The sequence below is a fragment of the Myodes glareolus genome, chromosome 13 (assembly GCF_982192425.1).
Source record: "Myodes glareolus chromosome 13, mMyoGla1.1, whole genome shotgun sequence".
Taxonomy (NCBI): Eukaryota; Metazoa; Chordata; class Mammalia; order Rodentia; family Cricetidae; genus Myodes; species Myodes glareolus.
In genome coordinates, this window is record NC_142038.1 from 13,805,143 (window position 1) to 13,831,972 (window position 26,830).

Sequence of the window (26,830 nt, forward strand, 5' to 3'; positions counted from 1 at the left end):
TGTAAAGATGTTTCACCTTGCTTGCCTAAGGCATCTGACTGGTCTAATAAGAAGCTGAATGGCCAATAGTGAGGCAGAGGAGGGACAGGTGGGGCAGACAGGCAGACAGAGAGAATAATAGGAATCTAAGCTCAGGAAGAACAAGGGAGAAAGAGAAGGAGAGTTCTGGCTATTTTGCTTTTCTGACCTTCAGGTCAAACCCCAATTTCTGTCTCTGTGTTTTTATTAATCATGCTACACATATAGACACGTACACGTAAAAATAATAACTTTAAAATGAAAACAGCTTCAGCTGTACAAGATGAAAGAGTCTGAAGATGGGGGTGATGCTCTGCACCAGTTATATATGTCCTCAATACCACTGAACTGCACACTTTAAAAGGGGTAAAATGAGACATTGTATGTAATGAAAAAACATCAAGAAAAGATTAGCTGGAGTTAAGGCAGCATTTATTCAGTTTGTAATTGTATTATGTAAGGCATACAGTGCTGGCTATTGACAGAGACACCATTTCTTTTAAGGCCTTCAGTGGTTGGGTTTTTAATCTAACACATCATGTTAGGCAGTTATAAAGTGGACAGAACCTAATGCATTTTGCCTCATCAAGGCTTGGTCAAATGGAATCACCGTCGCAGTGGTGCTGCCCTGAAGGTCACCTGGCCACCTGTTCTGTGTGGCCTGGTCAAGTAGGGGTGAGCACTGTGATTGTGATCTTTTCAGGCTGTGTTCTGAATGATCACGGCAATGCCTTGACCACCTCCGATACAAGCCGACCCCACTGCATATTTTCCACCTCGGCGCCTGAAAAAGAACAAGAAAATTGTTATTGGGGTTGGTAAAATGGCTCAGCAGGCAAAGGAGCCTTCCATCAAGCATCATGACTGAGTTCAATGCTTCCACATGGTGGAAGAAGAGAACCATTTCCCTACGAGTTGTCTTCTGACCTCCACACACATGCTGTAGCATGTGCATACACCCACCATGCACACACACATACACACACACACACATAAAAAATTCCATTAATTAATTAAACAGTATTAATATTCATTCTTAACCAAATCATCTTCCAAGTCCCTTCTCCAATCCTTGATTTTGGTTTATGGTCACAGTAAATAAAAGAACCAGAGAGCAGGATATTCTTACTAAAACATGAACAATAGCCAGATGATGGTGATGCATGCCTTTAATCCCAGCTCTCGGAAGGCAGAGACAGGCGGATCTCTAAGATTGAGGCCAGCCTGGTCTACAGAGGGGGTTCCTGGATAGCCAAGGCTATGCAAAGAAACCCTGTCTTGAAAAAAAAAGTAACACACAAGAGGGAGAAAGTGCAAGAACAAGGCTTTTGGCTTCAGACTAGAGGAAGGGAAACAAACCCATGAGCTTCGGCAGGCTGAGGAAAAGCAGCAAATGCAGGAGACTTTTACAGAAATGGGGTGAGGAGGAGGAGGGCAGCAACACCGTACATGACTTCATTCTTGGGTCACTGTGGAGTGAATGCAGCTGATGTCTATTGAAGGAGCGAGTCATTTAGAGTAGACCTTGAGAAATTATCCAAGCATGATTTTTCATGTCACTCACTGATCCCCATCTAATGAACCTCTAGGTGACAGGAGTCCTCCCAGCTTTGCTCCACAGGTTGACGTTGACCTTGCAGCCTCACACAGTCAGTTTGCTCTCAACTCTCCTAACAGAACTAAATGGCCCCAAATACGCAAAGCCAAGAATTTTTCTACCCAAACTGGAGAAAATCAAACACCTGGGATGCAGTGAGGTCACAGTTTAGCTTGCAGAGATTGCCAGTCTGCTCAGGTTTCTTTAACAGTGGCGTCTAGATCTGTACCTTCTCATATCTTCTCGATAAGTTGATTTATTAAATAAGTTTTTCTTATTACAGTTGTGGACACCAAAATGCAGAGCCATAGAAGCAGGCACTGTTGGTCACTGGCACCAGGGTGGCCCAACATGCATGGCTCTCTCAGTGAGCACTCCCTAAGGGTGCTTGTACAGTGCACACAGCAAACTCCAGAAAAGAGCTTGCAGGGTTACTGATATGGGATGCCCCTCTGTATGCTGTGAATACCACTGGTTAATAAAGAAACTGTCTTGAGCCTATAGCAGAGCAGGGCAGAACAGAGCTAGGAGGGGAAAACTAAACTGAATGCTGGGAGAAGGAAGGCAGAGTTTGGAGAAGCCATGGAGCTGCTGCCAGAGATAGACGTGCTGAAACTTTGCCAGTAAGCCACAGCACCGTGGCGATACACAGATTAAGGGAGATGGGTTAATTTAAGCTATGAATTAGCCAGAAATACACTTAAGCTGTTGACCAAACAGTATTGCAAATAATATGGTTTCTGTGTGGTTATTTTGGGGCTGAGCAGCAGGAACAGACAAACGGCCTCCTACTACAGGTTACTAACAAGCTGACCAGCTCTTCTGCAATGCCCAGTGCAAAGTGTCTCCTAAATAATTTGTTTCTCATCAGAACCAGTGCAGGGGATATGAAGAAGGAAAAACAGGATTGTGCTGAAAAAAACCTAAACTCATGTGTTTCTATTTTTAAAAATGCCATATTTGGGGTCTAGAGAGATGGCTCAGTGGTTAAGAGCACTGGCTGATCTTCCAGAGAACCTGGGTTCAATTCCCAGCACCTTCATGGCAGTTCACAACTGTTTGTAACTCCAGTCCCAGGTGATCCAATTCCCTCTTCTGAACTCTCCAGACACCAAGCACAAACATGGAACACGTACATACACACAGGAAAACACTTATACACTAAAATGATAAAAGGAATAAATTTTCAAAAAAAAGTGACACATCTAGCGAGTACCTTAATTCGTAGACCAAGTGTGCAGTGATTCTGGATCCAGAGCCTCCCAATGGGTGACCCAGGGCAATGGCACCTCCATTCACATTGCTCTTACTGGGGTCAAGATCCAAGGTCTTCTGAACAGCCAAGTATTGGGGAGCAAAAGCTTCGTTCACCTTAGAAGAGAGTTAAAACCCACAGAATCATTCCTCGAAGCTTGTTTGTAACAAGAAGATCCAGACCTGTTGACAGTGACTTCTTGTTTCTTTTTATTTCAATTAGCTCACAATGTTATCTAAATTTATCTTTAATCACTCCATGTAAAGACTGTAGCTCCTTAGGGTGTGTGTGTGTGTGTGTGTGTGTGTGTGTGTGTTGTAGTATATGTGGAAAGAGCTAGCACCCAAGGGTAGCTTTTGTTATTATTTGTCAACATAATTAAATTATCTTCCTTTACAAATAGGTTTAAAAAGGGGCAGAGAGCTGGGTGTAGTGGCACACACCTCTAATTCTAGCTAACTGGAAGGCTGAGATTGGAAGATTCCAAGTTAGAGGACAGCCTGGGCTTTATAGGTAGAATGTACCTCTTTAAAAATAAGGAGTTGTATATTTACTAAATGACACTTCAGATCAAAAGCATTCCTTAAAGAAAAGCTAGCTGCAATACTCTAAGTAGATACGTGCTAGAGTAGATACCACAGAGCCCAGAGGTTTAGGAACTAGATGGAAGGTCTCCACTGCATCATTTCTTAGGAGGACGTGACCTTGTGTGTATTTTCAAATATTTACAATTGAATTTCCATAGCAAAGTTCAATTCATTTCCCAGGTTAAATAAAGCTATGACTAGAAAGTGTCTACGTGCATTCCCTGACACACAGCGGGTATGCCCTAAGTGGTTGCTATTATTACCTAGTACTAAGCCATCCTTCCAGGAAGACACTGACAGACAAGAATACACCATCATTGCCTAAGGTGCAGGCACTGGTAACTGTGTTAGATGTGGCAGAACTGCCCAGCACCCTTCACATCACAGTGACACTGGCCAACTCCCATTTTAAAATGCTGGGTGTAGCTGCATATTCGTCTAATCCCATTGGGGAGGTAGAGATGGGAGGATCCCTCAGTCTTGATGACTAGCCAGTTTATCTAAATTGGTCCAGTGAGAGATCCATTTCAAAAAATAAGGTAGAAAGAGAAGAAGGAAAACAAAAAACCCAACAGAACCTATGCTTATACATACATGTACACACACAGATAGACACGAGCTACAAAAAATAAGAAAAGCAATTTAATACAGCGGGGGACATACTAACACGGAGCATGCACAGCCAATACACACATGGGCGGAAAAGTCAACAGTACTAAAACATGAGCTACAAGATACCAAGTGAAATCATTTATGCTGTGAAAAAGAAACACTTACATCTACCAAATCCATGTCCTTAAGACTCAGTCCCGTTTTCTTCAATGCTCCACTGATAGCAGGGACAGGGCCTACATAAGAATAAAGGAATTAGATGGAAACCTATGTTCTCTTGTTATTCATAGGCCGAACTTCTTTAAGACAGGTGTGTGGTGTATATCTGCAATCCCAACCCTCAGGAGGCGAAGTGGAAGGATTGTGAGTTTGAAATCAGCCTGTTTATACAGTTAGAACTTACCATGCAGAACAAATTCCTCCTTCTAGAATATACAAGGAAATGGTCACAGAGCAGAAAAGGGGACAAAGGTGCAAAGCTGAAAAGAGTCAACTGAGGGTGAGAGCCCCACATGAGACAGTCTACCTGGCGTTAGGACTTTGAGCAGCCAGGGGCCATATGCAGGATTTACAGTCAGTTATAGATTATACTGATCTCAAATGACCAGGCAGACCAAGAGTTGTAAGGTGTATATCCATTCATTCACTCTGAACTTCAGCCCATTTGGATCAAAGGCAGGGAACACAGTGGCACTTCCATAAGTCTGGCAGACAGGAAGCTGTGGGGCACTCAAGGGAAAGGTACCTGAGGGAAGAACCTTTTTTAACTCCAATAGTAAGTGGGGTCACAGCCCATAAATCAAGGAATGCAAACCGACCTAACCAGGCCTGAAAGAAGCGCTGGCTCCCAAGTGTGCTGACCACTAGTGACAATGTGATATTTTTATAAGTTCTAGCAAGTCAATGCTTTTCCCAAACGGCAGGATGTCTGCCTAGAGACGGTTCCCTTCTGTGCTTATCCCTTTAGGAAGAAAGTGCGCAAACAACTTGTCAGAAAACTTCTGCTGTGAAGGCGAGAGGCTGAACATCTCGCGATGGGTTTCAGCCACTTCAAAGGCTCTTTGGACCAGTGTGCTTACCAAGCGTGGCCACTCAGATAACACAGTTCGGTCTAAAATGCAGTTCCGAGTAGCTACTGATTTATTGGAATCTAACTTCAGATTCTTTACATGTCCAAGACATGAAAAACGGGATGATTATTAGTATTGGTAATATTGTCAACTAGATGGGATCTAGAATCACCCAGGAAACGCATCTGTGAGGGATCAGTTTGATACGGTTAGCCTCTGGGCACACCCGGGAGAGATTATTTAGATGAGGTGGGCTGACCCGCCTTAAAGGTGGGTGACACCATTCAACAGCCTGGTGCCTTGGAATGAAGAAGAGAAAGTGGGTCAACCACTAGCCTTGTCTCTCTGTGTCCAGACTGCAGACATCATGTGATCAGAACCTGACAGTCCTGTTGGCGTGAAGGACTTAAACTGAGAGCCAAAAATAAGGCCTTCTTCCTTAAGTTTTCTTATGGCTGGGTATTCTGTCATAGATGTGAGATAAGTAACCAACGCAGGTGTTGGTTGACCATGTGCTTTGCAGGCCTTTGGAACTGCTCTTTTGGGGGGTGGTGTGGGGGTTGTGTGGAAAGATTTGGAGCTCTGGGCTGGGAAAGTCACTGTATACTGTAGACAGAGCTTGATGGGCCGACCTAGTGGGTTCTGGAACATAAGGGGCTGAAACACAGACAGTGGACCTGCCTCAGAGGGGGAATGGGACTCATTAGGACCTGGAGTAGGAACGGCAACCAACACGGGTGTACACAGTAAAGCAGTCATTACCTGGCACGGTTAGGGAATCGTCAGTTGGCTTTTCACCACTGCGATAAATACCGAGGCCATTAGCTCAGGACGGTAAAAGGGATGAAGCATTGTTCAGTGGAATGAACAATTGAAGGTGCTGAGACATTGTCAGCTTCCCTGTCTGCAAGAACACCAACAGGCCTGCCTTGGTCTGCTCAGGCTAACTTGGAGTCTATACATGCTCTAGGCCATCGTCTGGCTGACTGAAACCAGAGAAGCTCATCAAAGTACCCAGGGACTCAGAAATCAAGAGCAGAGACACGCACCTCAGACTACAGACCTACTGAAACAATCCCCCAGGGACTGTGTGTGAGTTCTGAGGAACAATTGGTGTGGGGATCCGTGCGGTAGGTGTGATACACGCGCGGGTGTTTCACTTTTCAGGTCGCCTTACTACTTCCAAGGTAAAGGCTTTCTTTTTTCTGATTATATGATCATAAGTCCATAACAACAACAACAACAACAACAACAAAACCCCACCCCTTGGCCCTCAGCAGTGTCAAAGTTTTCTGCAGTTGCTGACGTACACTTGAGATATACAATGAAAGAGGAAAAGGTATGAACATGCCAGGCCGGTTTCCTAGTAATCCTTCCCGGAGGGAAGTCTCATTGGAAGGGCCTGGTCACCAGTACAGCTGGGAGCTAACTCAATCCCCAGGCAGCAGTCAGAGTCATTTGATCGGACCCGACCTCTGACGTGGCAGCAACGCATAACGCTCCTTCTGTCTTGACAGTCATCTTAACAACCAAATTTAGGCAGTCAAAAAGGCACCAACTCCCAGAAAACTCTGGAATCGGACATCCATACTGCAAGGAAGGCTTTTCCTTAGGACATGGGGTCACGAGTGGGAAGGCAGAGTGCGGTCTCTTGTGTGCAGTGAGCACCTGACTGACTTCTTGGTTCCTTGAAGGCGGGTGATAGGAAAGACGAAAACGCTCCCCACTGGGGGCAGTGGGATGGCATGGTGGATGAAGGTGCTCGCTGCCACGCCTGACAGGTCAAGTTGGATCTCCAGAATATGGAAGGTAGAAGGAGAGAGCTGATCTCTGACCTTGACGGACTGCTATGATTTGTGTGTGTGCACACGTGGGAAAGTTGTCCTCTGACCTTGACATGTAGGCTGTGATTTGTGTGTGTACAATGCATGTGTACACACAACACACATACACAGAGTAAATAAAAAATTTAAAAACTTGCATTGTCTGAAGTTCTCTGTCTATGTATATTTAGTAAAAAGTAGTTTTTTTTCCCTCTTCTCTTTTTCCCTTTTTTCTCTCTTTCTTTTTTTTTTTTTTTGAGACAGGTCTTGCTATGTAACCACGGCTGGTCTGGAACTTGCAATCCTTCTGTCTCAGCTTCCCGGGTGCTGGAATTACGTGTACACCACCGTGCTCTCACATCCTCTGTTCCATTTCTAACCAATAAATATAGTCTCGGCCTGAGAAATACCAACAATTCCACATCTCTTCCCATTAGTGCCTGCCACCTGTCTAAAGTTCACTTTGCTAAGAAGCCAGGGTGGAGCCGGGGGACATTATCAGCCTATTGGTGACTATTGGTGAGTTCTGGAGAGGGACCCAGAGGTCTGGAGCTGCACACGCCCTCAGTTTTCTCATTTACCGGAAGTCTCGCTGGCTTTGTGAGGGAAGACTGGGTGAGGTCCATTAGCGACTGTGGAGCTGAGGTACTGGAGCCCCAAGGAGGCTGCTCTAGCCACATCATGACTTCATTGTGTAATTTTGTTTCCTTCCTTTTCCATGGTGCTGGGGACCAAGCCCAAAGTCTAACACATGCTATACAGGGCTCTACCACTGAGCTGTAACTCCAGCACCCTCTATTTTCTGTGTTGATTTTTAAAACAGATTCCTATAATTTTTAATTATGTGTATATACGTGTGCATGCTTTCTCCTTCTGTGTGTGTGTGTGTGTGTGTGTGCACATGCATGAGCATATGTGTAGAGTGCCCATGGAGACCTGGAGGATCAGATTCTTCTGGAGCGGCAATTACAGACAGTTGGGAGCCACCTGACAGGGATGCTATAAATTGAACTTGGATATACAAGAGAGCATGCACTCTTAACCACGCACGCTGTCTAGCCCCTCTGTGGGATGACTTTTAAATACTTCGGACAGACAGTGACAGTACACTATGACTGTTGCCTACAGAGGATTTGCATGGTCTTGGTTGTCCTGTCATGCATAGGACAGTTCTTCATAAAGATGATCTAAGTGAGTCCACCAGGGATCTTGATTTGGTTGCTTTTCCAAGACTCTGAATGCCCAAACAGACCCAACTCTAGTCATAGAACAGAACAGTTTTCATGATAAACTCACCGATACCCATGATACTGGGATCACATCCAGACGTGTGGTAGCCCACGATTCTGGCCAGTGGTGTGAAGTTATGCTTTTTGACAGCTTCTTCACTAGCTATGATAACAGCTCCAGCACCGTCAGACACCCCCTTCAAAACAAGACCAGCAGATTAAAAACAAGAGCAGTAAAGAAGCGAGGTAAGGTTCGAACTAACGGTGCAGCAGCTCACAGAGCAGAACAGTGTGAGGGCCGTGCCACGTGTTGGATGCGGGTGGAAGCACTGTGGGACCCTGGGGGACTTTAGAGAGCCTTTAAGCATGGAGTGAACCTCAACAAAGGACAACGGAAAGGAATGCAGAGAGAGAGAGGGAGAGAGAGAAAGAAAAGAATTAAAATCTTTACATCAGATATATGTAGATGTAAAACGAAATATGACAAATTATTATGTGAGAAAGAAAAAAAGAAAAGGCATGAGGTATGAAAACTAACTTCATAAGCCAGGAGGATTTCCTTTCAACGGACTGAAAGGATGAAGAAATCAGATTACCAGGATCCCTGGCTACAGGTTTCATGTTAGACTATGAAAAGTCAAATTAACAAAATATAAACATTACCAGTGTAAGTTAAACAATTAAAGGTTAGAAGTTTCTAGACATATCTGGAAGAGACTTCACAATCATTTGGCAAGGATATGTGACACACCGAGGCGTTGCCCGCGGTGACAGTCCCGTCTTTCTTGAACACTGGAGGGAGCTTTTGCAATTGTTCCATGGTTGTTTGGGGTCGAGGATGCTCATCCACTTGCATCATCTGCTTTCCCTTCTTTGTCTTCACCTCAATGGGTGCCATTTCCTCTTTAAAGTAGCCAGCATCGTTAGCTGAAATAGTGAAAGACCATTAGAGCGAAACTCCGAAAGGAAGAGAAGCCAGGGGAACCGAATCTGTCACCTAACCCCTGCTCTAACTGCTCAGAGGGTCCTTCAGTCTCTTTCTACTTAGCAAGCTGCTTTCCTATTGGAGGATTTAACATACCCCCACCCCAGGAATCTACACAGTGAGTCTGCACCTTTTTGAAATTATCATTCAGGGTGTGCTGGACCAAGCCTCCAACATTGCATGAGGCAGAATTTCTGTTGTTGCTGCTGCTGCTTCGTGTACAGCAGACCAGCTGGCCCATGAGCTTTTGGAGATTCTCCTGTTTCTGCCTTTCATCTTTCACTGGGAGCATGAGGACTGCGGATTGCCCTACCACACCCAACTTATGTGGGTTCTTGGGATTTGAACTCAGGTTCTCTTGCTTGTTATAGCAAGTACTTTACAATCCGAGCCATATCCTGAGATCCTATTCTGACTTTTTGTTTTATTAAATGTTTTCACTGTGAGACGCTAGACTGACAGCTGTGTTAGATATAGATGTAATAGAACTAGATACATCCAACCTGGGCTGGACAGATGGCTCAGTGGTTAAGAGCACTGCCTACTCTTATAGAGGCCCTGAGCTCAGCTCCCAGCAACATCTATAATGGGATCTGATGCCCTGTTCTGGCATACGGGAATTCATGCAGAACACCCATAAAATAAAAATAAATTTTAAGAAAATGCATCCAAAAATTTTGGTGAAAAAAATAAGTAGTCAAACCATCACAGAGTTGCCTGTACCACCAAGCATAGGATGAGACAATGACAACCTGAAGAGATCGTAAGAGCTGTAACCGAAGTAATTATATAAAAAACACTGTATCTATTTTGAACCTCCACAGATTAGAACATACTGAAGTCATCTATCACTTCAACAATAGAGTTAGTCAGGAAAAAAAATCCTACTTTAGTGTATGTGTATATATGTGTGTGGTATATGCATGTGTATACATGCCTGTTTGCATGTTTGCACAGACACCCGAGGTATCCTGGCACCCTACACTCACTCTCTGTCTTGTTCCCTGAAGGGAGGGTCTCACTGAACAGGAAATTCACTGTTTTGGGTAGGCTGTCCAGTCAGCTAACTCCTAGCATGTCTCTACCCCGAGTGCTGGAGTGTGGTCACCCCCAGTTTTACATGGGTGCTGGGGTTTCAAACTCAGGGCATCAACGTGTGTACAGCAACATTGCTTGAAAGCCCATCATCTGAACTCTGATATCACATTTCCATTGGAAAAACAAAAGTTCTGCCCTTATTTAGTTAGACTTCCTGTCTGAGAAGCAGGAAGCTTAGGTTTGATTTTCTCTAGTTTGTAGGTGGTCTCTGAATAACTGACTTTGCTGAGGTCAGATCCCTTCACCACAATGGAATTAGAAATCCACGAGATGGCTTGGTGCTCTCTGGACTACAAGTGCCTCCTAGAAATAACTGGAATGGTAAGCAGGATGGCATCGGCTCCATCCACTTCTTCCTCTGAATGGACCGACTTCCTCCTCACTACATCAAATGCATCCCCACATAAGAACTTCTGGTGGATTATAATAATAACAGTTCAGTTAAATTCTTATTCGGAGGGCTGACAAATTCCTTCAAGCTGCCATTGAGAAGCCAATGGCTGTCCAGGCGTTTGTTCTGGAGGACCAGAAAGCAGTGTGTGTGGCGAGGCAGTGGAGGGAGGGTCTTGGACTAATGAACTGAGTCAGATACAGTGAGGAATGGGAGAAGGAGACATCCAAAGATACCCAGTTGGTCAGGCCCCAGCAGCAGACAGATCCCCTCTCTGTATGTTAGGACATGGCTCATGGGAAAGGCCAATGACCTACTCTGGACTAGAATGGACTGTAGTAGCCTATTGTTTATTTAACAAGGTTAGTCAGGAAAAAAATATCAATTTAACCTCCAAGACAGGGTTTTACTTTGTAGTCCCTATATTGCCTGGAAATCACTACGAAAACAAGGATGACCTGGAACTCACAGAGATCTGATGGCCTCCATCTTCTGAGTGCTGGAATTTAAGGCATATACCTACATGCCTGGCTACTTTGTTCTTGATATCACTTCACAGTTGACAAACAAAACAAAACCCCCAACCAAAACCCTCCTTTTCTGCTATAATCAGCAGTTTAATCTGGTAGAGCAAATAAAATGCCTCAGTACGTTCTATGGAGACCGACTAGGCCAGGACAAAATCCCCACATTCAGGTTGGGCCAAGTGACATGCCACTTTTGGTTAGGTTTAGTTATGAATTTATTACTTATGTATATGTATGTGTTCCTATGTATCAAATGTACCCATGAAGGTCAAAGGGCATCAGCTCCTGAGTTACAGGCAGTTGTGAGCCAGCTGAGGTGGGGCTGGGAACTGAGCGTGTGTTCTCTGCAGTAAGCACACCACTCTTGACTGCCAAGCCATCTCTTCAGAACCCCCAAATCCCACTTTAAAAAGATAAAAATTTTTATTTGATGTGACTATGTTTTGCCTGTACAGATGTGTGCCACATGTACAGATGTGTGCCACATGTATGCGGTGCCCATGGAGGCCAGGAGCAGGTATTGGATCCCCTGAAACTGGAGCTACATGTGATTGTGAGCTGCTACACGGGCACTGGGAACCGAGCACAAATTCTCTGTAAGAGCAGCCGGTGCTCCTAACTACCCATCACTTCCGTCCGCAGTACTGCCTTTCAAAGCGGCATTGGCTTATTTCACAAGAGAAATTTCCACATGAAATTTTCAGTAACAGAGTTACCTGATCATCTAAAACCAAAAGGAAAAAGAAAAATGTGATTTCCAAAGGTATGTGTTTTAAAAATCCATCACTGTCTGGTCACTGTGACCTTCGGGAGGAACCCCGCCCCGCTCCCACCAGGTTCTTCTCTCTATACCAACCGGCTTTCCACCTCTGCTGGGACTGCAGTGCATATCGGTCACAGTCTTCTCTGCTTATGTTGTGTTTTACAGCAAGGTTCTCTGCAGTCAATGCCATGGTGAGCTTAACATGCTGATCCATTAATCCTGACCACAAGGTATCTTCCAGCTATAAAGATAGTCAGGCAGCGACGTGTTAAAACACTATCTTTGGAAGGAACATGTCAAAATTTCTTTAGATTTACATAACAATTGCACTTATTCTTTCTATTCATATTTGGTTCTGGGACATTAAGAAAATCTAACATCTAAAAAAATACCCAACGTCTCAGAAATGTTTATTTTATGCCACTCTAAATACACAGCTCTAAGTGTTCACCCAACAGGAGCTTGCCCCACAATCACAAGTGAATCCTTCGGTGAGAAGTCCAACACTGGGTACTTATGTAGGGTTTTTCTGCAACCCCTTTAAGTAAACTATCATGTGGTCTGGAGGGGAGAGCACACATGTGTAGCTTTTGCATCCTTGACCTTCAGTGACAGATACAGCTGGCTCTATTTGTTATTTTGTTACTACTAGACTGAGAAGAACAGGACACAGAATCACCGAGGAACAGAAAAGACCACATCAGAGCATCTGAGGATGTTCCATGTGCTGCCTGTAATCCCTGTATTGCTATCTCAGGAGAGAGTTTTTGAGTACATCCGTGTCTGAAATACTCATGGTCTCTAAATCTCATTCCTTAGTTTCCAAAAGGCCACGTCTTATTTATTTATATTATTAAGTGTGTGCATCTGTGTGTGTAGAGTGTGCGTTGTACATGTATTGAGTGTGTGCACCTGTGTGTGTAGTATGTGTGTTGTACATGCATGTGAGTGTGAGGGTGTTTGGACCCATTCGGAGGCCAGAGGAGGACTCCAGGTGGTTTCCTTTACTCTTCTTTACTTTAGGCATTTAAGACAGGGTGTCTCACCCGAGTGGAGTCTCTTTCTTTAAGTGAGGCTGGCTTGCTAGAGTTTCCCTGGGATCTACCTGTCTCCATTCCCCAAAACCAGGGTTAAAGACACAGGCAGCTATGTCCAGCTTTCTGTATGGGTGCTGAGACTTGACCTCAGGTCCTCATGCTTGCAAAGTAGGTATTTCTTACCATTGAGCCGTCTCACCAGTCCCTGAAAAATGCTAAGAAATACAGAAAGCTACTAAGCTTTTCATATGAGCAGGGCAATGAATTAGCATTCTTTATCCCAGCTGTTATTGCTATGGGATAGCTGTCAGAGGCGAAGGAGCATTCCCCCCCGCCCGACCAATTTGGATCAATAGATGAATGCAGACTCGCACTTTTAGTGATGGAGAAACTTATTCAGTGGCCCTTGCTTCAGAATCTGAACTCCACAAGGTCCAGTCACCCAGATCACTCATAAATCCATTTTTTTTTCTTCCTCCACCTTTCCCTATGGTTTCTTCTACATGTGACGTATAATCCTATGTGGATTCTAACACTAAAACTAACAAGTTTTCAAATAGCCTATAAAATATAAATCATAAAAGTCTTGGCAATATCTCATGAACAAAAATGGGCTCAAAATTAGTTTTTTTTTCTCTCTCCAAGAGTTACGATATTAAAACTACTTATACGACTAGCAAAAGATAATTTAAGAAATTTAGTGGTCCAGACCTTGATATCTACTCCCAATCTGGTTCCAAAGCGCATATTTCTGACGCAGTAGGGGGCTTGGCTCATGTTCTCTGTTCCTCCACACAAGACAACTTCAGCATCTCCGGCACAGATTTCCTGTTTAAAGGAAAAAAGAAACAAAACAAAACAAAACAAAACAAAACAGACAATAAAATTCCTTCTATTGTATCCAGAGTATGAATTGAGAAATACAAAGACTTTAAAAATTAGTGGTGATTCTTAATTTGCAGTAACCTAAAAAAAGTGCTTAAAGTTATTGAGAAGCTAATGTTAAAGAATCTATTTTCCAGATCTAGGGGGTAAGTGAACAGACCTCAACTGTGTGTGTCAGAGCAACACACACTACCTATTGGCCTAAGGACAGTTTGTTTATAGAGCTAGGCTTTCATTCTGTAGCTCACCCTGGCCTAGAAGGTACGGCAAGCTTTTGGCTCAGCATCCCAGACTCTGAAATTATACAGATGTCAAGGCACACCCAACTCTAAGAACAGTGATTCTTACTTCAGCATTAATCTGGAAAACTCACAGGGATACTTATCTCTGACTTAAATATGTAGCAGATAATAAAGGGTGCACCTATTTAAAAGTCATAAAAATTGAAAAAAAGGTCCTATTAATGGAACTGGTGAACTAGAGGGTTCATAAAGGGCTCTACTTCATTCTTCCGATTTTCATCTCTCAGAAAAGATGCAAGCAACGAGCTTCTAAGAGGCTGTCATTCTGTTTAAAATTTACACTGGGAGAGTGAGTACCATTGTTTAAAGTAAGTTGTCATAGAGACCAATGTGAAAATAACTTTACCCATCACACTATGTCTATGTCAATTACCTGTAGGCAGTGAGAACTCTAAATCTGCCATGCCCTATTGAGGGGGAGCAGCTATTCAATTAACTACCAGCATGCTTAGAGAGGTAAGCAGGGCTGCCCATACCTGACATCCATTCACGATGGACTGGAAACCAGAGCCACACAGCCTGTTGACGGTGAGGGCTCCAATCTCTGTTGGGACTCCCACTCGCAAACCCACATGCCTTGCCAAGTACAACGCATCTGAAGAAGTCTGGACAAGGAAAAGAAGTCACTTTATAAGAAAGACAGTAACAACAATCAAAAAAGTCATGGAAATGCTGGTAATCTCTAAACTGTATGGCTCTGGGGAGAAAGGATATATGCACACAGAGACTATGTGATTTTAATAAATACTATCATTTAGTCAGTGGTTCTTCCACTGTTTTATTGTGGCAAAATACATATTACAAAATTTATCATTTTGTTCATTTTTTAACATAGAGTTCAAGACCATCAGAAACATCTGTAATGAAATATTCGGCAACTATTGTTTTTTTTTTTTAGACAACTGAATTTTAAACATACTAAGTTGTCTTTCTACTTAGAAAATTTACCTATTAAGTCCTCCAATATAAGATGGAGATTTATTACAGTTTACAACAAATAAAGCTAGTTATAAATAAAAGAGGTTGTTGTGCAATATTGGTTGAAGATGTGTTACATTTGTTTATGCTTTGGAACATTTGTTGAATGATACAAAGATGTGTTGCATTTGTTTAACTCTGTGAAGTTGTATTACTTTGCCTGTCTAAAACACCTGATTGGTCTAATAAAGAGCTGAACGGCCAAAAGCAAAGCAGGAGAAAGAATAGGTGGGGCTGGTAGGTAAAGAGAATAAATAGAAGGGGAAATATAGGAAGAAGAGATCAAGACACAAGAAAAGAAGAAGGAGAACACCAGGGGCCAGCCACTCAGCGACACAGTAAGCTATGGAGTTAGAAGTGATGTGGGATTCCCCCTTTGCATGCTGTGAATATGTTTTATTACTATCAGTTAACAAAGAGGCTGTTGGACCAATGACTTAGCAGAGTATAGTTAGGCTGGAAGAGATATATATAGAGAGTAGGCGGAGTCAAGGAGACACCATGTAGCTTCTGAAGGAGAGAAATGCCTGGAAACTTTCCATTAAACCACGAGCCTCATGGTAAAATACAAAATAATAGGAATGGGTTAATTTAAGATGTAGGAGTTAGTTAATAAGAAGCCTGAGCTAACTGGCCAAGCAGTGTTGCAATTAATACAGTTTCAGTGCAATTATTTTGGATCTGTGTGGCCAGGAAACAAATGAGCAGCCTCAGCCTACAAAATAGCTAACATAGACCAGCTACATCTACATAAAACCTGAGAATGCTTGGAAAAAAATTCTAGACACAAAAGAACAGAGTTAAGCATAACTTCTTGGTAGCCACATTTTTTTCCAGATAGGCTCTGTTTGCTGGCAACGAGCAGAGGCGCAGCTCCTCCAAGAAAAGGCTTCCTGACTCAGCATTAGCAAAAAAAAAACAAAAAACAAAAAACACAAAAAAAACCCAACCAACCAACCAAACAAACAAAAACTATGCAGCTTCTTTTTTTTTTTTCTTTTAGTAATTTTATTAAATTATAAAAAGTTTCCATTTACGCCCCTCCTCCCAACGCCCTCCCACTCCCCCCCTCCCTCTCCTCCTCCCTCTTTGTCCCCAAGGGAAGTCAGGGTCTCCTGCCCTGTGGGAAGTCCAAGTTCCTCCCCCCTCACTCCAGGTCCAGGAAGGTGAGCATCCAAACAGACTGGATCCCAAAAATCCAGTATATGCAGAGGAAACCAGTCCCAGTGTCATTGTCAATGGCTTCTCGGAAAGACTGCAGGCCAGCCACATTCAGAAAATCCAACCACATTCAGAGAATCTGGTTGGATCACATGCTCTTTCAGTCACGGTCCATCTGGCCTCTTTAAAAAATGTTTTTTTTTTTGTTTTTTTTTTAAGCTCCCTGGTTTGTGCGAGCTGCATGAACAACTCTGGCTCTTTCAGGAGGTTAAGCGTGTAAATGGGGTCTGTGAGCAGTGTGTTATAAATTGCTTAATTGGTGACATAGACTCACTACGACCCTGGAGCTGGGGCGATGTGCATGGCTCTCAGAGGCAGTGAACATGCCTCTGCCATGCTGGACTGGGAGGAACCAACAGGCAGGACTGCAAAGTTGGTCCTAGCCTTGCTTGCTTAGTATTTAAAAAAAAAGGCGTTCCTGGCCAGAAAATAATTACAGATATGCAATAAAGACATATTCAGATAAAAATAAACCTCTGAACGGGTCACAGTGTGTTTAAAAAAATGTACATAGGCTTGGGAGAGAGAGAGATAAAGAATATAGATGGTTATAAAACAAGTAAATGGTTTTAAAAAATAAAACAAAGTCTTTAAAGAGAAAGAGTACAGACAGTCATAGATTAAAGGAGTAAAGAAAAATAAGCCATGTAAAGATGAAATATATGCAGAGAGTCTGTATTATGTATATTATTGTGTTTTCTTTAAATTTTTTGACTGTGAAGGAGCTAAATATAGAGAGACATTTCTTTGTATGGACTGCCGAGTTAAATCAACATATATATTTTAAAGGTATCTTGACTTCAAAATTTGGGTCTAAGGATATATTGCTTTGGAAAAGAGGTTCTGCTTTTGTTTCCACAGAGGATGAGAACCTGTGGATTCCTTCCAGACCAAAGTGGTTTGATGGAACAAGATCCCCTGAAAGGTCTCCGCAAACCCCCCAAATACTTCGTCCAACAAAAAGCAGGAAGCAGTTTGGAGAGAACTATGTCTAAATTCCCATATATTGTTTATAAATGTCTGATTACATTTAAAGGGGGATATGCTATAGAGATGAATATGGATCTTAGTCTATTGATACAAAGTTTAGGTCAATTTTGTTTTATATATATATATATATATATATTTATATATATATATATATATATATATATATATATCACCATTAGGAGGTGTGGCCTTGGAGTGGGTGTGGCCTTGTTGGAGAAAATGTGTCACAAAGGGTGTCTAAGTTTCAAGTGCTCAACTGAGCCCTGCGTCACTCTCTCTTCCTGCTGCCTGCTGATCCAGATGTAGAACTCCCAGCTACCTCTCCAGCACAATGTCTGCCTGCATGCTGCCAAGCTTCCCACCAAAACAATGGACTAGCCCTCTGAAACATAAGCCAGTCCCAGTTAAACGTTTGTCTTTATAAGAGTTGCCATAGTCATGGCATCTCTTCACAGCAATAAAACCCTAACCAAGACATTACGCAACCAGCAAATGGCTGTATACTTTGAAGGAATATATAGCTTCCAATCATCTTCATATGGATGATCTATTTTGCAGACGACACATGCCAAGATAGAGGGTAAAGAGGTTGCTCGTTTCCATAGGAAACCCTCACCAATTTCCTAGAAGGTGTAAGAGATTATGCTGGGTGCATTACATTATACGGGCCTGCTCCTTCCTGCTGTAAATTGGATCTAGAATGTCCCCCAAAGGGTGTCTATGAAAGGCCTGATTCCCAGAGGATGGAACTCATAGGTGGTGGCTCCTTTAGGAATGCCCTCAGAGAGCAGATTAGAACCTGGCCCTCTATCCCTCTCTTTGCTTTCTGGGTACCAGAAAGTGAGACAGGCCTTCTCCAGTACACGCTTCTCTACTGATGGGTTTTGTGGCCCCTGGCTGGAAACAAGAGAGGAAAATGACTATGAACAGAAACCTCTGACATCATGAATCAAAATAGAACTTTTCTCCTCCACAGCTGGCATCTTAGGCATTTTTGATTCAGCGATAGGAAGCTGACAGGCATACTTCCTTTAGCAACACACTGTGAAAGCTAACTTCTCATAAACCTAGTGAGTGTGCTTTTTGAGCAGCATTGAGGTAGGGCTGGAGAGAGGCTCGGTAGTTAGGAAGACTGGACACTCTGCTCTTGCAGAGGACCTGGGTTAGGTTTTCAGCCATCAAGGCGGCTCACAATTGTCACTAACTCCAGTTCCAAGGGATTTGATGCCCTCTTCCAACTCTCATGGCCACAAGAAACACATTTGGTGCACATAGGCACAGGGAAAACTCACACATAAAATTAAAGAAAAGAAATAGAAAGCAGGGTTGAAATGTGTTCCAAGCCAGATGGGACACAGGCTGCCTTGCCTTATGTCTGCTGTTACCCTTAGAGTCAGAGGGTGGCCAAGGTTACAAACTGTAATTATTGATAACATTGATAACTATTACTGTGTCAGCATTAATAATAAAGGAATTATTCCCACAAAATGATCAGAGAAAGCAACAGACGTGAATATCTACCCCCTCCCCACTAACCTGCATGACATTGCCCACGATGACACTGTCGATGGTTTCCGGTGGGATTTTGCCAGCAGCCAGGGCAGCCCTGGCAGCAAATTCAGTTAAGTCAATAGCAGTGAAGTCCTTGAGAAGACCCCCAAAAGCTCCAAAGGGTGTGCGCTTGGCAGCCACGATAAACACACCTAATGCATGGAGAGATGTGTGAGCCGTCACAGGTTAGTTAGCATCTTTTACCATTGCATGGTAAAAGGCAATCTCCCATGAGGTAACTGAAGATATCCAATGATGCACAGAACCAACCACACAAAGAGAAATAGTATCCTACATGCAGGGTCCAAGAACCACATTGTAAATAAATTTCTGCTGTTGTTTGTTTTATTACTTTTAGCTTTTGGCTCTTTGGGGGGGGGCGCCACCCAGTTCTCAAATGAATCTCTCTCTCTCTCTCTCTCTCTGTCTCTCTCTCTCTCTCTCTCTCTCTCTCTCTCTCTCTCTCTCACACACACACACAGACACACACTTATTATTACTTAAAAATGCAAGGTCTTAGCTTGGGTTGTTTCTAGCCAGCTTTTCTTATCTTAAATTAACCCATCTACCTTTTGCCTCAGGCCCTTTGTCTTTCTCCTACTTCTATAAACCTTATTTTCACTATTACACCGTGGCTGGCTGGGTGGTTGGGTGACTGGGGGGAGGTTTCCTAGCATCCTCCTCTCTTTGTTCTTTAGCTCTTTCCTTTCCCCAGAGTTCCCCTATTTATCCTCTCTGCCTGCCAGCCCTGCCAACCCTTGCTCCTGCTTCTCTATTGGCCCTTCGGCTCTTTATTAGACCATCAGGTGTTTTAGACAGAAAAAAAAATCACATCTTCACAGAGTTAAATAAATGCCGCAAAAATAAAAGTAACACATCTTTACATAGTTAAACAAACGTTTTGGAACATAAACAAATGTAACATACCTTAAAAATATTCTACAACAAATTCTTCTTAGGCAACTTTCTCACTTTATTTTACGGTGCTGGAACCATTTGAACTAAAAGGGAACCTAGAAGGTCCTTGAAAGTTGTTGAGGTTAATGACCCACCTCCTAAGAACTCCTTCTGGAACATTCCTGTCAAGAGGCTCTTTCTAACATCCACTAAAGAACTTTCAATAAGAAGGGGTACTCCCCCATGTAAAGCAGCATGCCTACAGACACAACAAAAAATGTTCTCCATGTGGATAAACCAACCCCATTTCTATCCAAATGCATCCTAAGAGAGACAAATACATGATTTCTAGAATATATGGAGCTCTGAACGACGTCCTTGTGCCCCCTACTTCTGGAGTCACAGGGTGACTTGAATGACAAGTTTCCAAAATCCTGAACTGTAATTTTTGCTATTGTTATCTTTAACCATGCAACAAATGGGCAAATTTGGTTACCATTTACAGATGAAATTCACCAACAGTTGACTAACCTAAGGAACTCTGCAGACTTAATGATTCTTTCCTAGGTAAACAGAAAGCATGCTTGCTGGGGTCGCGGTAGATTGATGTTAGGCCATGTGTTCAATCCTCAGTACAGCAAGCAAATAGGTGTTCTTATGCACGTAAATAATCACTCCTTCCCACCGCTGCCAAAACCTTACGATTGTACTAATCCAAAGCCATGGTGAGTGGCAGGCACTGGGCTGTACAGTGAGAAACCTGGACAGTGGCTGTAGTTCTTTCATTGCACAAACAGTCATAAGGACCAACCAAGTGTGAGAAATCTGATGATTCCTGAGACCATCTGATCTTCCCAAGAACAACGAGAGGGAAGTGGACAGCTAACACACAGGGGCGGGTACTGTGTGTAGCTGACACATGGGTACTGTGAGTGTGTAGTTGACATATGGGTACTGTGTGTGTGCGCCTGACACATGGGGGGGGCAGGTACTGTGAGTGTGTGCCTGATACACGGGGCGGGGGGTTGTACTATGCAACACAGAGCATAGCAGCACAGGTCTGTAATCCAGGCCTGGGAAAGGCAGAAACAGGAGAAACTGAGTTTTAGGCTAATGAGAACAACATAGTGAGATCGTGTGTGTGTGTGTGTGTGTGTGTCTGTCTGTCTGTCTGTCTGTCTGTCTCCCCATTCCTGCCAACAATGAAGGACAGCAGGAGGGAAGAAAGAAAGGAATTATAAGAGCTTTTATATTGGGTTTGTATTGCAGTACTGACCTATAATTATGAATATCCAAACAGTATACCACTGTTGTCTAAAGTATCAACAATTTACGTTCTCTTACACAGAACAAACTAAATTTAGCTTAAAATTTTTTAGTCTCTTCTTATTTCTACTTTGCAAAACTTACAGTCTAACAGAATGTGGGAAAATATGTGTACTTTAAAATGAGATGGATCCTTGCAGCTATTTATGATATATACGGTATTCAGGGAAGACTATGACTGTTCTTGGTGTAGGGAAGCAGTTTGTTCTGGTAGCTGGGTTATCCTGAGCAACCAAGGCTTCCTATTTGCCAAAGTCTTTCTTAGTGAACAGTCTCTGAATATTTTAATTACTCAGATTTTTGTGTGTAATTCTGTGTGAGTGTGTGTGCATATGTGTATAGAGGCCAGAGGGCAAGCCCAGGCATTGGTCCACAGGTGACGGTCACCTTTTAAAAGACAGTCTCTCTCACTTTACCCTGCTGATTCTGTGAGGCTGGTTGGTCAGCCCCATGAGCCTGTCTTTTCTTCCTCACCACTGAGGTCACAAGAGCACATCACCAGGCCTGGCGTCTTTCAAGGTAGACTCTGGGATCAAACTCAGGGTCTCAGGCTTATACAGCAACCAGTTCATCAACTGACGCATCTGACCAGCTCCTCGCCCTATTTCTGCATCAGTGTCTTCTTACCTTCTGATGCTGGCTTCCGAGTTGCATTAGTCCTAACTCTGCGTTTGGCTTTTGTATGCACCTATCCAACTAACCTTCTCACAGATAACAACAAGGAACTGTAGATGACATGAAGTCACCAGAACACATGGCTTCCGATGCACCAATACTGTTCATGGCCGTTCACAAGCACCTGAATGCTGGGTGTATAAAGAGCTGAATAGATTTGTGGCCAGTTGAGGCTACACATGTTCCCCCACACCCCTTACATCAAGAATTTCTCAAAACAAGAAATAAAACAGACTGAAAACACGGCAAATTTGATTTGCTATGTGTAGGAGGTCATACACGTAAACTGTTGGTACTCAGAAAACGACAGTGGTATAAAGTCTGGACATTAACAATAGTTAATACTGTAATACAAACTTGTAAAAAGTCTTATAATTCTCTCCCTCCTCCTCCTTCATCTTCTTTTTGTGAGTAGGGGAAAACACCTCACTATATAGTTCAAACTGGCCTCAAACTCACATTCTTCCTGCTTCAGGTTTTGGGAAATGAATAAATCAAAGCAGGCAAGGAGAAATGCTGGTGTGGGGCAGAAAGGATCAGTATAGAGTGAGTGTCTAGTTTACTTATATAGTATCCAATCAGAGGGCTAGCAACCCATGCTGCGTGGTGTGGCTAGAACTCAGAGACAGTCACACTGAGGAAAAAGTTCACAGCAACAGTACCCACTGGAGAGGGAGAGAGGAAGGGAGGGAGGGAGGGAAAGGAGCACCCCGAAAGAAACCCAAGTTCTCCAACACTCTACCCAGATAGTTCAGGCTTAGTCACACACAAATGGGCAGATCACACACATGTGACCATGGCTGAAACACTGCCCATGTCTCTGAGTCACTCTTTCTTACAGGGAACGACAGAGTTTGCAGTCTGACTTCAACCTGCAGGGAAACATAGTCAATCCATTTGTGGTCAGTATTGGTTAAGGAAGAAAACAGAATCCAGTCTCTACGCTGTTTCATCTGCTGCATCCAAAATAAAGTTAAAAATTAGGGTCAGTGAGATAATTTAGTAGGTAAAGGTGCTCGCTTCCAAGGCTGACTACCGGAGTTCAATCACTGGAACCCACAAGGCAAGATACGCCCACAGGTACAACAGGGACAAGTGTGTGGGAGGGTGGCTAATGCTTTCTGATTGGATTTAAGGCCTCCTGCACAGGAGGAAACTCACATCTAGCACTATAAACAGGGCCAAGAACCTGTTTGGAGAGTTCACAGGCCCCAGGGGCAGACCTACTGTTTGCTAAGTGGGTACAGTATCAAGCTGCCTTCTAAATTCCCATGTCCAGAGAAGTTTCTTTGTGCAGTGGATGGTGGTTAATGCAGAAACTCCAAACTGGCTCAAGGGTAGCAAAGTGTCAGTGGAGTGCCCAGCCACAAAACAGACGTCTGCTACCCTTTCCGCAAGACTCAGGACCACTGCGGAAGAGGAGGCTGAAAGACTGTGAGAACCAGCAGTTGGGGGAAGAGTGAGATGGACAAGGTAGGACTATGGTCCCTAGGAACTCACAGCGTGAGACTCTCTTCCACAAGTGAGACTCTCTTCCACAAGAACAAGCCAGGCAACATTCTAGCAGGAAGGTGGGAGGGGCTGGGGAACTCCCCTGAGGAGCTATTGACAGCAGGTGGCTTCTCAGGGAGGGAGAGCCAGTTTTCTTCAAGGATGCATTTCTTTTCTGAGGTTGTGATAAATACCCTGATCAAGGCAACTTATTATGCAAGTGTTTATTTTGGCTTTAAAGTTCTAGAAGGACAAGAGCTCTTTGTGGTGGAGACACAGACGCAAGGCAGGAAGTGGCAGGCACAGCAGCAGGAAGTAGAGAATGAACTGCCTAGGGCCAATGCTGTAAATCAGTGGTTCTCAACCTGTGGGTCATGATATTACATATAGGGCCCTGCCTATCAGATATTTACATTACGACTAATGACAGTAGCAAAATTACAGTTATGAAGTAGCAATGAAGTAATTTTATAGTTGGGGGTCACCACAGCATGGGGAACTGGATTAAAGCGTTGCAGCATTAGAAAGGCTGACAAGTACTGTTATGAACTCTCAATGCCTGCTTCTGACTGATGCACTTCCTCCAGCAAGGCTACACCTCTCACAATCTCCCTGACTGGAGATCAAGTGTTCAAACCTGTGAACCTATGGGGGACACTTTTCACTTAGAGCATCACACTGCAGCTGCTGTTCAGACATCACAGGGCAGCTCAGACACCACGGTGCAGCTGTTGTTCAGACACCACGGTGCAGCTGCTGTTCAGACATCACACTGCAGCTGCTGTTCAGACATCACACTGCAGCTGCTGTTCTCACAGTGCAGCTGTTGTTCAGGCACCACGGTGCAGCTGCTGTTCAGACATCACGGTGCAGCTGTTGTTCAGATACCACGGTGCAGCTGCTGTTCAGACATCACACTGCAGCTGTTGTTCAGACATCACGGTGCAGCTGTTGTTCAGACATCACAGTGCAGCTGCTGTTCAGACATCACGGTGCAGCTGTTGTTCAGATACCACGGTGCAGCTGTTGTTCAGATACCACGGTGCAGCTGTTGTTCAGATACCACGGTGCAGCTGTTGTTCAGACATCACGGTGCAGCTGTTGTTCAGACACCACGGTGCAGCTGTTGTTCAGACATCACAGTGCAGCTGCTGTTCAGACATCACGGTGCAGCTGTTGTTCAGATACCACGGTGCAGCTGCTGTTCAGACATCACACTGCAGCTGTTGTTCAGACATCACGGTGCAGCTGTTGTTCAGACATCACAGTGCAGCTGCTGTTCAGACATCACGGTGCAGCTGTTGTTCAGATACCACGGTGCAGCTGTTGTTCAGATACCATGGTGCAGCTGTTGTTCAGATACCACGGTGCAGCTGTTGTTCAGACACCACGGTGCAGCTGTTGTTCAGATATCACAGGGCAGCTGTTGTCATTCAGACATCACAGTGCAGCTGCTGTTCAGACACCACGGTGCAGCTGTTGTTCAGACACCACGGTGCAGCTGTTGTTCAGACATCACGGTGCAGCTCTTGTCATTCAGACATCACAGTGCTGCTGTCGTTCAGACACTACACTGCAGCTGTTGTTCAGACACCACGGTGCAGCTGTCGTTCAGACACCACGGTGCAGCTGTCGTTCAGGCACCACGGTGCAGCTGTCATTCAGACACCACGGTGCAGCTGTTGTTCAGACACCACGATGCAGCTGTTGTCGTTCAGACACCACGGTGCAGCTGTCGTTCAGACACCACGGTGCAGCTGTTGTTCAGACACCACGGTGCAGCTGTTGTTCAGACACCACGATGCAGCTGTTGTCGTTCAGACACCACGGTGCAGCTGTTGTCGTTCAGACACCACGGTGCAGCTGTCGTTCAGACACCACGGTGCAGCTGCTGGTAGGTTGATCGCACTTTGCTACATGGCCTCATGCTCACGAGTAGTTTATTGACAACACAAAGCAGACTCAGTAGTTATTCAAAAATTGAAAGGCAAAAAAAGAGGACATGACATTGGGAGGGGTGGGAAGCGGATTGTGAATTTTGGAGGAGCTTGAGGGAGGAGTGGGGGTGAAAATTATCTAAATACAATTGTAAGAAATTCTTAAAGAATTAATGAAAACATATTTTGAAAACTGGACAAAAGCCAAGCAGTGATGGCACACGTCTCCAGCACTCGGGAGGCAGAGGCAGGTGGATCTCTGTAAGTTTGAGGCCAGCCTGGTCTACAAGAGTTGGTTTCAGGAAAGGATCCAAAAGGTACAGAGAAACACTGTCTAGAAAAACCAGAAACCAAAAAACAAAACAGAAACAGGGTTCATCAAAGAAAACACACAGATGGCAAACAAGCATACATGAAGATGATAAACACTAGAGGTCATTAATATAAATTAAAACAATGTTAAAACACACAACCGTTTCCATGGCTAAAACCCAAATATTGACGCTACCAAATACTAGTGAGGCAGGAAGCCATTTGTTGTCAGTGGAAGACAAGACAACACATATTGGAAGACAGTTTACCAACTTCAAACAAAAGCATACCTTAACTGCTGGCTCTAGTGACTGTGAGTCTTTGTAGTTCCCTAAGGGACTTGCAAGCCTACACACGTGTTTGTTTATTTGTGATTGCCAAAACAAGGCAGCACCTAAGATGCTCTTCAATATGTGATAAAGTGTCACATATAAAATGGAATCTTACTTTGGCAATAAAAGAAGGACTCTTTGTATTGAAAAGAAGTCAGTCTGGAAATGCCACACACTATGTTCTTACTACATAAATATCTGGAAAGGCAAAGCTACAGATAGGACAAAGGTGAGCACTTGGCAAAGGGCTCAGAAACAGGAGTGAGTAGGTGGGACATGGGATTTGCAGGGCAAAAAATTTCCTCTGCTCTATGCTGGTGATGCTTGTCATTTATACATCTGTCACACCTCAAAGCACTGAGTTAAACAAAGTGTGGACTTTGATGTAAATTATGGACTTTGGTAAATAACAATGTGTCAATATTAGCTAGTCAATTATAACAACACACCACAGAAACTCAGGTGGTGCGCAACTTTAATCCCATCAGCACTACTAAAGAGGCAGAGGCAGGCAAAGCTGAGTCCGAGGCCACCCTTGTCTATAGAGTGAGTTCTAAGACAGCCAGAGAAACTCTGTCTTGAGAAAAACAAAACAAACAAATGGAAAACAAAAAAAAATCACCACCACAACAAAACCTAAAACCAACAAAACTAATAAATGAACAAAAGACCCAGATGTACCACACAAACGGTGCTAACAATTAGGCGAACTGCCATTCAGCAATGTGTGTGCATCTGTAAACTCCAACCTGCTCAACAAATGTCTGTGAAGAAAACTGTGAATGGGGGAGAAAGAACTAGAACCTCAGGACCAGTAGCAGTTATGGTACCACAGAGATGAAAATGAGTCAGAAGAAAACAATTTGAAGAAATACTAAATGGAAATTCTCTACATTTGGTAAAATTCAAATTTATAGGTTCAAATTTAGGGAAGCCCAAAT

General features: G+C 43.7%; 1 protein-coding gene across 2 annotated transcripts in view; it reads right to left on the reverse strand.

Moving 5' to 3' along the window:
• Positions 1 to 433: 433 nt before the first annotated feature.
• Positions 434 to 26,830, reverse strand: part of Acaa2 (acetyl-CoA acyltransferase 2) — a 29,816-nt gene continuing 3,419 nt past the window's right edge. For both annotated transcript variants that reach the window (XM_048419439.3, XM_048419440.3), the window contains exons 2-10: positions 18,905 to 19,071; positions 14,656 to 14,784; positions 13,704 to 13,820; positions 12,049 to 12,196; positions 8,943 to 9,118; positions 8,259 to 8,388; positions 4,235 to 4,305; positions 2,832 to 2,986; positions 434 to 802 (exon numbers count right to left, since the gene is read on the reverse strand). In XM_048419439.3, the coding sequence (XP_048275396.1) occupies positions 718 to 802; positions 2,832 to 2,986; positions 4,235 to 4,305; positions 8,259 to 8,388; positions 8,943 to 9,118; positions 12,049 to 12,196; positions 13,704 to 13,820; positions 14,656 to 14,784; positions 18,905 to 19,071 (1,178 nt within the window). In that variant the 3' untranslated portion in view covers positions 434 to 717. The remainder of the gene's footprint in view (positions 803 to 2,831; positions 2,987 to 4,234; positions 4,306 to 8,258; positions 8,389 to 8,942; positions 9,119 to 12,048; positions 12,197 to 13,703; positions 13,821 to 14,655; positions 14,785 to 18,904; positions 19,072 to 26,830) is intronic.